Source organism: Drosophila elegans, unplaced genomic scaffold, assembly GCF_018152505.1.
Source record: "Drosophila elegans isolate 14027-0461.03 unplaced genomic scaffold, ASM1815250v1 contig_183, whole genome shotgun sequence".
NCBI lineage: Eukaryota > Metazoa > Arthropoda > Insecta > Diptera > Drosophilidae > Drosophila > Drosophila elegans.
The window spans coordinates 11,062,070-11,072,538 of record NW_024545550.1 but is presented as its reverse complement, the minus strand read 5'-3'; the positions used below and the strand labels follow the sequence as shown (position 1 = coordinate 11,072,538).

Sequence of the window (10,469 nt, the reverse complement as noted above, 5' to 3'; positions counted from 1 at the left end):
CTTGAAAAAAGAAAACAACAAGAAAAAGGAATCCGCAGACAGAGTTCGTTCTTTTCCAACACAAATATATTTCCAATGTTTCTCTTTGATTTGAAATCAATTGAACGAATAAAAAGCATCACACGAAAATTCTTAAATACTTAAGCACTACCAACATCGAGCCTTTATCGTACATAGATTCAGAGATACATATTTTATTGAATTTTTAAATAGTTTTGTTGGCTACATAATCCCTTTGTATTTCGTTTTGGTTTGGTTTGCATTGCATTGCAACTCGAATAGATTCATATATGAATATGAAATTGGCACTATTTGTATTTCATTGTTTTTGCATATGTGGTTTATATTTACTGATAATCGATGGAAACGTTTCGGATTTTCGCTAGTGCTCGCTGCAATTGAATTTCCGCCGTCTCAATTGAAATTGAAATTGCAATTCGACAATCGCCAATCGCAATTAATTTATTTACGATTTGTGTGTGAGTGTGTGTTTGAATATTTTGTCACGCGTTTGCAAACTGATCAACTATATACACAAGTATATATTATATATTGCGTATTTATATAGGATATATGGCAGCGAAAGCTTTCCTGTTAACCAGTAAAACATTTTTAGCATTCCTCGTTCTCCGTTTGCATCGGAACTTAATTGAAATCAAAATAAGAAAATAAATGAAACACAAACACCAGGGGCGGGTACGCATACAATTGGCAGCCACTGTAAGAGGTGTCAGATGCAATTAATGGGCTCCTGACCATTGTTAAACTTTAATTAGCTGCAGAGTCCGAGTCCTTTTAGTTCGTCACCTGTGTAAATAGAAAGGGGGAAAGGAAAGGTAAATAAATGGCTGGGCGACATGTTTACTCTATGGCTAAGTGAAAATATATGCATATGCAGGCCCACCCTCCCATTAAAATCACACACGAAATTTATTTTAATTTTTATGCAAGGTCTGTGCTCATAAAAGATTCATAAACCTACTCTTTGTGGGTTTGGCTTAAATTATGCCTGTCAGGTGGCTTTCTTAAAGACATCCCCCCATCTTCAAAAAACATACAACTTTTGTCAAGTTCTGTACACACGTAAATTGGTATCAAAAGATAAATTCACGTTGACATTTTAATTAATTTATCCCCGACTATGTTAACATAGTTTTGTTTTGCCTCCAAGTTAACAATGTAAACTGAAAGTGTCAGCCATAGAAAACCTTTATCAAATAAATACATACGAATACCAGAGACCACACGCACAAGGTGAGACTGGGTGGAAATTGTAGCAGAAACACACGACACAAATCAATTTGCATAAGGATACAACTTTACAACTTTTAGAATCGAGAGAAAACTTTGCTTTGTGGCAGGCGCTTTAACCAAAAGCGATGATGGGTATATACCCATTCATTGTTGTTTATTTTAAAATCATTATTTTAAAAGATCACTAAAATTAAATAATATTACTTAAAAGCAAGGCATAGTAAAAAAAAAAATACACAGCTCTTAAATTCAAATTTCGTTTTGATTTTTTAAGTAAAATATAAAATCATAATATATATCACAATGCATAAAGTATTTAAAATTAAATATTAAAATGTATTACTTATTTTTATGTGTATCAAGTAAGTAAGGTTTACATTCAAATGAGATATTTCAGATATAACATATAATATATTCCGAAAAAGACAATTTAAATATTGAACAAAAATTTAATATTGACATATTTAAAATAACTAAACACCGCAATTGAGTAAAATCAAAGCCAAAAATATTCAAGTTGAGTATTTAATACTTTTATTTGCTAAGTTTTTTATTATTAAAATATTTGTATTACAGTGAAAAATATACATTTTTAAATATCAGTTAAAAAAGTTTACATTGAAATGAGATGTTGATATTAAATAATGAACAAATATGTAGCAATTTATAAAATATTTAAATTGAGTATTAAATACTTGCTAAGGTTTTCCTTAAAGATGATAAAGTAAACTGATATTTTGTGCAAGCATAATGCCTTGCATAATTAGAAATAATTATCAATCCATTACTATTTGCCAGTTCAGTTGGATGTCAGCAACAGGCTGCAGATATCAGACCACCTGTCACTCTGTCAGCACGTAAATCTAGATTTTGAGCCTGTGCTCAAAATTAAATTTTGAGGTATCTGGGAGTCGAATCTGTGGCACTTATGTTCCCCAATCCTCCCCCCCTCTTCCCATGCGTGTGTGTGTGTGTATTAAATTTGAAATTCAAATTTATGAAACTGCAGTTGAAGAGCGGTCGTATCTGATTTTCATCTCGACAGAGGGGAGGGGAGCTGCTTTGATTCTGTGGCATTTGCTCGATGCTTTAACAATTAGATAGCATACATTTGGGGGCTGGCCAAAACGGGGAAAAAGGGTAGAAACTTTCGTCCTGGCACTTTTATGTGGTGTAGGCTTTTTTCGAGTGTGGAAAGTTGCTCAGCTGGAATCAAGTTGTTAGCACAATTAGTAGGAGGCGTGACGAGTGGGGCGGGGGGCGTGGCCGTTGGCGGCTTTCATTATCGAAACGTGCTCTCACTTTGTCCATGAATGTTGAGCGAAATTAATTGCCGGCGGGCAGGAAAATGCGACCGCCGCCCGAGCGATTGCACAAAACTTTTGTTTGAATAATTTCATTAAGATTAATTTTCGGCAACAAAAGGATCGGGAAAATTATAATTTATAATTAGCAGGCAGCCAACAAAGGCGGTTCTGTTTGTTTTACGCCATGCTTACGCAGATTTTATTGAAAATTTTAATTATGATTTTGTGTGCGTTTTTTGTTTTTTGTTTTCTGTGCTTTGTTTTTTAAATATACGCTTAAAAGTTGCTGTGTTTGTACAAGGGCCATAAATGAGGTTTTCCTGCCGCCAAAACAAATTAAACTGGAGTCGAACTCAAAGCGAGTTCAGACGAAAGGGAGCTGGACAATAAAGTTTAATGAATTACACTTTGCGCAAAGGACGAAACGCGAAGGACGTCGGACTTGCGGAAGGAGTGCCAGCTGCTGGTAATCCTTGGACAAACAGCCAGCGAAAGCGAAGCAAAATGTCGAAGAAAAAAGGAAATGGAAATATGTCGACGGAAATGAGCATTGACGCCATTGCCGTCCGATTGTCGTGACCCAGACATCCCAGACATCCCAGACTTTTCCAGTTTGGAGCGGAAAGTCCTTTGCCCGTTGCTTTGGTCAAGTCACATGCGCTGATTTCCCGACTGGGCGGCTCCATCGCCCAAGTTGCCGTTTCATCATTGTCAACGGCCGCAGAACGTCGAACAAACAATAAATATTGTAAACAATTTGTTTGGCCTGGCTGGGGAAATAGAAAGCCATGGCAAATATTTGCCCACGCCGCCCCAAGCAGGCCCAAACGGAAATCGTTTCCTCCAAGGAGTCGCAGTTGTCGGAGGGGAACAAGACGGGGGGGGGGCATGGTGCCTCTGTAAGCCCTTCGGGGCAATAAATTATCATCATCAGCAAATGGCAATGTGGTTCATCCTGTCGCCGCTCCACTGCACTCCCCACTGTCCCCCTCCAGCCACATCCAATTTCCAATTGCCATCCGGCCGTTGCGATTCCCGATTCAGGACCCCGGGGTCCGCCAGTCAGGGACTTCATCCTCCGGCCACGTAGGTAATGCGGCATTAATTAAATCAAGCCTCATTAAGCGGGGGCGTGGCCTGTGGGCGTACTGCGGTCGTACTCTAATGGCAATTGCATTCGGATTTGCAGTGCACCGTGGTTAGGAGCACTTTAGCTTGGTTTGGCCGTCAATAGCAGACCGCAAGGGACTTAAAAGTTTGATTTAGGGGAACTGGCGTTCATTAATCTGAGAAACTACTTGGGAGAAAAGCTGGAAAATTAATGATTTGTCAAAAAAAAATAAACAGCAGTCTACTGCTTATTTTTTCTAAAAAGCCGCACGTCTAAACACCATTTATATACAATACCTTATCGAGAACTAAAAAGAATTATATCAGACAGAATGATTCAATTAAGCTGCACATAACTATTTCATTGTTCCTTAACTTGCTCCTTAATTCCTTAGCAAAAAACAATTTATTTTAAAAAATTTTATACAAAACAGTTTATAAAATTGTTCAAATATTTTGGCTAAAATCTATTTGGATGGATAGTTTTTTTTTTAAAATTGTTCAATTTATTTAAAAAGACTTTATAGATAAATTTTTTTATAATTTAAACTGATTTATTTATTATTATTATCATTTATTTATTATTATTATCATTCCATTATTTTATCATTTACTTCTGCCCTTGTGCAACGTAAAGGTTTATGCTAGTTTTATTGGCATTAGGACAGCCATGAAATGGCGACCACTGTTGAAATGGTAAATTGATAATAAAAACCTGCACACAAAATGTTTTAGCTTCTATGGCCATTGCGTAAAATTAAATTTTGTGAGCATGGTTTAATGGCTGGCGCTACTGTCTAAATGGCTTTCTGTGTGTGTGTGTGTGTGAAGGTGGCCAACATGGCCAATTGGCCATGTCGGAAAATCTAAGGTAAAATGATTTTTCAATAGCGCCCAGCGCCCCGTGGGCAGAAATTGCATAAGTAGCTGACATGGGCAGAGCGATGTGAGCCGGAGCCCATGTTTTTTGGGCCAGCATCCCCTTTAAGTGCATTGTCTTCCAGCCAAGCGGAATTCCACTGGGCGCCTGGCAAGTGGCCAACAGCTCCAACAGCTCCAAAAGCTCCAACAGCTGGCGCAGCTCTCGGGTGCTGCTCCTTTTGGGAGAAGGTTAAACAACAGCCAATGCACTTGGTCAACACCCACACCCACACACACATATTCGAGCACACACATTGGCAACATGTTACGCGCAGTATTGTGCACTGAAAAAAAATGTATGTTCTCTTTCGGTAAGCAATACAATTCGATTACACAAGATAAACTGGTATGAGTAAAATGATTTAGTTGTTTAAAAACTATAAGAAGAAATTAAATATTATTAATAATTTGGCTAAAGATAATCTCTTAATGCAGGTTAAAACCTTTTTCTATTAATTTTTTAAAAGCTTTCTCAATATCGTCAAAGGAACTTTTAATAATCTTTGCAATTATGCAATATCCAGTGTAATTTTAACATTGGAAATAAGGTAAGAGAATAAATTCGGATATTTAAAGTTTATTTTAGGGTTTCAAAATAAAACAACTTATAACATCAGGACCAAAAAATGGTTTCCAGTGCATCATTGTAGACATTAAGCCTCCGGGGCTTAGATGGTAGGCTTTGGACGCTTTGGCTGCCAGCGAGCAGCGGAGCATGGCGAAAATGGGAAGGAAAGGGAATGTGTGGGCGAGGGGGGAAGCGGGGGACTAAATAGAGGATAGAGGATTGCCAGACGAGGAGCATCCTATTTATTGCCACCGCTTGTAGCAGTCATTATTCACTTGGCAAGGAGCGGCTCTTTAAATTTCATTTGGTAAATGTAATTCGATTTAAGTTCCGCTCTCGATTTGCCATTTTTGCCGCTTGCCGTTCTGATGGCAATGAATTTTTCATAGTTTCCGCTTGGGTTTTGTGCTCTTTGTTGGCCTGCATTGCATTTCAATTGAATAAGCGAGCAAACAAAAAGTCCTTTAATATAAAACGAGAGCAGCATGGCAAGTTTAATGCAAAACAAACAAAAAAATGGCAAGGGGAAAAAACAAACGGAAGTGCATGTTTTGCATATTGCTTTGAGCCCTCAACAAATATGGAAAATTTCCTGCTTCCGAAAGTGTGTGTGTGTGTGTGTGGATGTGCGAAAATCAAATTTAGCTGGCCCACAGCCTCTGCAACACCCCAGTTTTTGCATTTATGCAACCTCCGAGCACCGCATTTCATTTGTTGCCAGCAATCGTCCATGCAAACGGCGAAACTTGACTAAATGCAATAAACTGACCAAGTGCCAGGCCATTTTGCCACTGTTGTGGTCCAACCACCCACCCAATCCCCCCCAGAATTTCGCTGGCCAGGCTTTGGGCTAAGCTTTGCCAACTCAGCGGCATTTTTGTACCCGGCATTCATTGAGTTCAAGGGTATAACAGTTACTACAGTGTTTACGGTCCTTAAAAGTATTCATGATTTATGGACAAAAGGATTCCTGAACCCATTAGATTTTGGGTAATAAAATTTGGAATGTGGACTTTTATTAACTCTTGAAAAGATAACTATGTTTTTAATGAGAGCCAATGGAATGCATCACAATATATGTTGTTCTTATATTATAAATAGCACTTTAAGAATAATGACAAATTGTTTTAATTCAAATTTTCATTGTACAATTACTTCAAATTTACAAACAAAAGCAAGTTTTCCTAAAAATGAAAGTTTAGTTTTTAATAAACCACAGGCAGTTATTTATTTTAATGCTAAAAAGGTATTCATTTAATAGGCAATAATAGAAGTATTTATATAATAATAAATAATATAACTCCAAAGCTTTAAAGATTCATTTCTATACTGAAAAACTGTTATTTTAGGCCTTCTTTTAAAACCACAAAAATTTTATTTTAACATTTTAAAAATTGTTAAATTTTACGAAACAATAGTAGTGTTTAATCCGAATTTATCCACTCACCAAACAGTATTTCCAGAAAAACAGGGTAGCTTTTAGTCGACATTCAGCTTCCTTTTATTTGGCTACGTTTTCCTCGAATAAAATGCAATTTGCCCATTTTTGCATAAACCCCAATTTCAGTTTCACTCTCGCTGCCAGGAAACGAATGAGAAATTGCTATAGCAATCTGCGAGTGCGAATGCGAGTCCGCACTGGATTTTTGGCCAGCAACCATATCCCTGGTTAGATAGATGGAAAGCACTTTGACCAGCGACAGGTGAAATCAAAGCCCCCAGAGAAATGGTTGTCATACAGCGCTCAGGAATTCACAAAATGCCCCACAGACAACACACGTAATACTCGCATTCTGCACACCTTCACCTACACGTACACCTACACCTACCTGGATTTACGTGAAAGGACGCTCTGATCCGGTGGCAGCATCTAGCAGACTCAATTCGTTGAATGTTTCACAATTTTGCAGCACTTGGCTGCAAGTGGCGTTAATTAAATCAAAATCGATGGCCAACCGATGTCCCAGAGATTCCGGCGGAGTGTGTGAGTCCGGTGAACGGGAATCCGGATCCCCTTTGTGCACCTCGTCATAGTTGGGGTCGAGTGGACAGCAGGGGATCCGGATCGGGGGCACATCCCCCCCTCCCGAGCTCCTGTCATCACCGCCTGTAGCTCCTCCGCACTGCAGTCGAACTCATCGTACTCGTCGTCCATCAGCGACTGCTCAGAGTAGCTCTCATCGTCGTCGTCGCAGTCAAAGTAACCGCTCTGTGTGGTGGGGCAGTAAATTGAAGATGGGTTAGTTTGTGCTCAAGATTGAGCCAATGATTGGCCGTGTTTAAGGAGAGCTGTCACTACAGGAAGACAAAATGTATTGCATTTGGGACAGCCTCAATGGAAAAAAAATCATATATATCAATCACTAAGGCATTTATTTAAAGATATCACAAGTTCCATGATGTGAATAGTTTATAATTTTTAAGAGATTTAGGAGAGCTGTAAGTAAGACTTAAGAACCAGTTTTCGATATTCGATGGTAGCTTTATTTCTTCTTTTTCGCTAACGCTACTTTTTTCGTTAGGGCTTGACTATTTAATATTTAACTTCTAGCAAATTGTTTTAGGCCAGAGGAAATAAAATATCTGCATGATTAATTAAATCTTTGAAAAATAATTTTTCACGTATATAACTATTTATTTTGACTTAAAGCTTAAAGCTTAAACCTACTTAGTGATTACTTTTAAGTGAATCAAGTCATTCATAACAAATAAGATTGAGACAATATATGTTATTTACAGAAAAAAAAAGGTTAATAGTAATTAGAGCCATTGAATCAAAGCTAAATCTGTGATGACTAGGACCGAACCTCAATCTATTCACTGCTGTGGACCAGTTTGCATCCTGGAGACCCCTTCAATGGTGTATCCCATTATTCCCATTGTCACTCACCTGACAGTCCAGGCATCGGCAATTATCACAGAGGCTGCAACTCAGGCCCAAAATGTCGGCTGCCTCCTGGTAAAGTTCGAAACTTGATTTCCCCGGCTGTTGTAGTTGTTGTTGTTCTTGATGTTGTTGTTGCTGTTGCTGCTGTTGGTTGTTGGTCAGCGTTGCTGTGCTGTTGTCCTCATTATGCACGCTCCAGTTGGTCAATTTATTCAGCTGCCTTCCGCCAACACTAGCACCACCAGCACTTCCATACCCATTCCCATTTCCATTTCCAGCCTCCCGACTGTTGCTCTGATTTTTCAAGTTGTTTCCGCTGGGTGGCTCTGCCTCATTGCTGTCGAGCATGTTAAATGAAAGTTTATTTAGCTTTTGGTTGACTAAACTAAACGCGTATCAAATGGCTGCAAGTGGCGCGGAAGGACTCGCAGCGATTATAAAGGACGAAGAGGAGGGGGAGGAGGCGGTTTAGGAGCAGGAAGTGGAGCTCAGTTCCACCTCCTCCCCTTCACCTCATGCAAATTGATATAAAGTGGAGAAGGGATGGTAGCCCAGGGCAGGGATATGGTAACTGATGTGCACAGTACATTGAAATTAAACCCCTGTATATCAGTTGCATACTAGAAAATAAACCAATATGCTAAACTCTGCAGCAGCCACAGCATTGAAAAAAAAACGAATATTCTGACATGAACACAAAGCCTTTGTGCTCCTAATTCCCATCCACATTTCATATCGATCCGACTAATATTCCATTCACCAAAGTGTTTTAGTTGGCTTATTTTGTTTTAGCCCCTGTTGGCATTCCCAAAGTATGAAACGATTTATTATTATAAATAAAAATAATCCAGCTTCAAAACATTTTAATTTTGTTTGGTATTCTATATCTTCAACCTTAATTCCATTTTTAATGTATTTCTGTACTTTTCATCTAACTTAATTTGCTTAAAGTAACACAAAAATCTGTATTACTATAAATAATAATATTACAAATAATAATAATCCAGCTTCAAAAGGATTTCATTTTGTTGTAAATAATAATCCAGCTTCGGCTTCTTCTTCCACCCTATAATCTGTTTAAAGTAATACCAACACCTTTAAAGATTGGTTGGATGATTTTAGAACAGCGTTTTTAAATAACTGGATGGGAACTTTTGTGAAAAATATTTAATAAATAAAAGGTGGAAGCAGAAAAGAGCCAAAGCAAAGACTGAGCGATAACAAAGGCAAGTCGATCGATGAAAGCGATAAATCAACGCTCCAGCAGTTTTGCAACTTTTCATTTCCAACGGTGGTGCACCGGTGGGCAGAAAAAAAAGAGCAAATTGAAAATGAAAACAAAGCGAGCCATTTAATTTGCGGCGACAATCGGACATTGTCCCAGCAGCATTTCCAGCTAGTGGCCACAATAAATTAAGCCACCTTTTTGGTTGGCTTAAATGCGAGCTGGAGAGCTCTTAAATCGCATCAGCGGAAAAGCAGACTGCACAAAAAATGCAAAAGTAAGTAACTTTGCACAACAAATTTGCGCAGTTATTTTGCGACACAAGTTGGCGGAGTCATTCTTGTCAGTTGCGCTGGTGTCGCCATCCAGAAAGTTGATGAATGTGCGCCCGAGAATTTTCCGCCGTGAAAATGCCTAAGAAAGAACGGAGAGGGAGGAGGGAAAGCGGGCAAAAAACTCTGCATTTTTTTTGCCCGAGCTGACGTTTACTAATTAAATGCGCACAGGGTACTAATAAATCAAAGCGAATACCCGCCCTTTTTTCCTGATGCAATTAATGAAATTTTCCCAGCCGCCTTTGCCGACACAAATTTTCAGTGAGCGAACTTTTGACATGATTATTACAAAGAGGATAACCGAAAGGGGGAGTGGGTCTCGAAAACTTTGCGTATGAGTGATGTCGGCGGGGGCTCTATATAACTTGTAAGTGCAACTTGGGAATTGAGTTTCCCCAGAATATGATTATTGCACTTCAATATGTACATTTATAAGCTGGCCCCGTCGACGTTTTAATCCACTTTTTAAGCCCTGCTTAAGCACCAAATGTTTTTGCCACGCTTTATGTTTATGCCGAGCGCGTTAATTTTTCAATTTCGCAAATGACTGCTGGGCGGAAAATGCTGGAAATGCGGAAAAGCAGCAGGAAAATGGGGTGAACAACTTTGCTAAGCGATGATGATCAAAACTTATGACTTCATGAACAACGCGGCAAAGTTTTCGCTTCTGCCCTTACAACAAAGTGTCCGCTGACAGATAATTGAATGCGCTTAAAAGCTGCAGCAAAAACAAGAAAAGCACATTTGGCCATTAAGAAGTCACCCATGGGAGAGAGATGAGCAATGTCTAATCGATATAAGGAAACACACCCAATGATATACTCGCAAGCAAGTGGCAACTAACGACAATTGCTGCACTTCA

At 38.8% G+C, this 10,469-nt stretch overlaps 1 protein-coding gene across 1 annotated transcript in view; it reads right to left on the bottom strand.

The window, feature by feature from the left end:
- Window positions 1-48: 48 nt before the first annotated feature.
- The window catches only part of LOC108144419 (putative uncharacterized protein DDB_G0277255), a 29,740-nt gene continuing 19,319 nt past the window's right edge, over window positions 49-10,469 (bottom strand). The window contains 4 exon segments of the mRNA XM_017269270.2: window positions 49-807; window positions 6,990-7,241; window positions 7,244-7,369; window positions 8,051-8,384. Of these exon segments, the coding sequence (XP_017124759.2) occupies window positions 6,996-7,241; window positions 7,244-7,369; window positions 8,051-8,384 (706 nt within the window). The 3' untranslated portion in view covers window positions 49-807; window positions 6,990-6,995.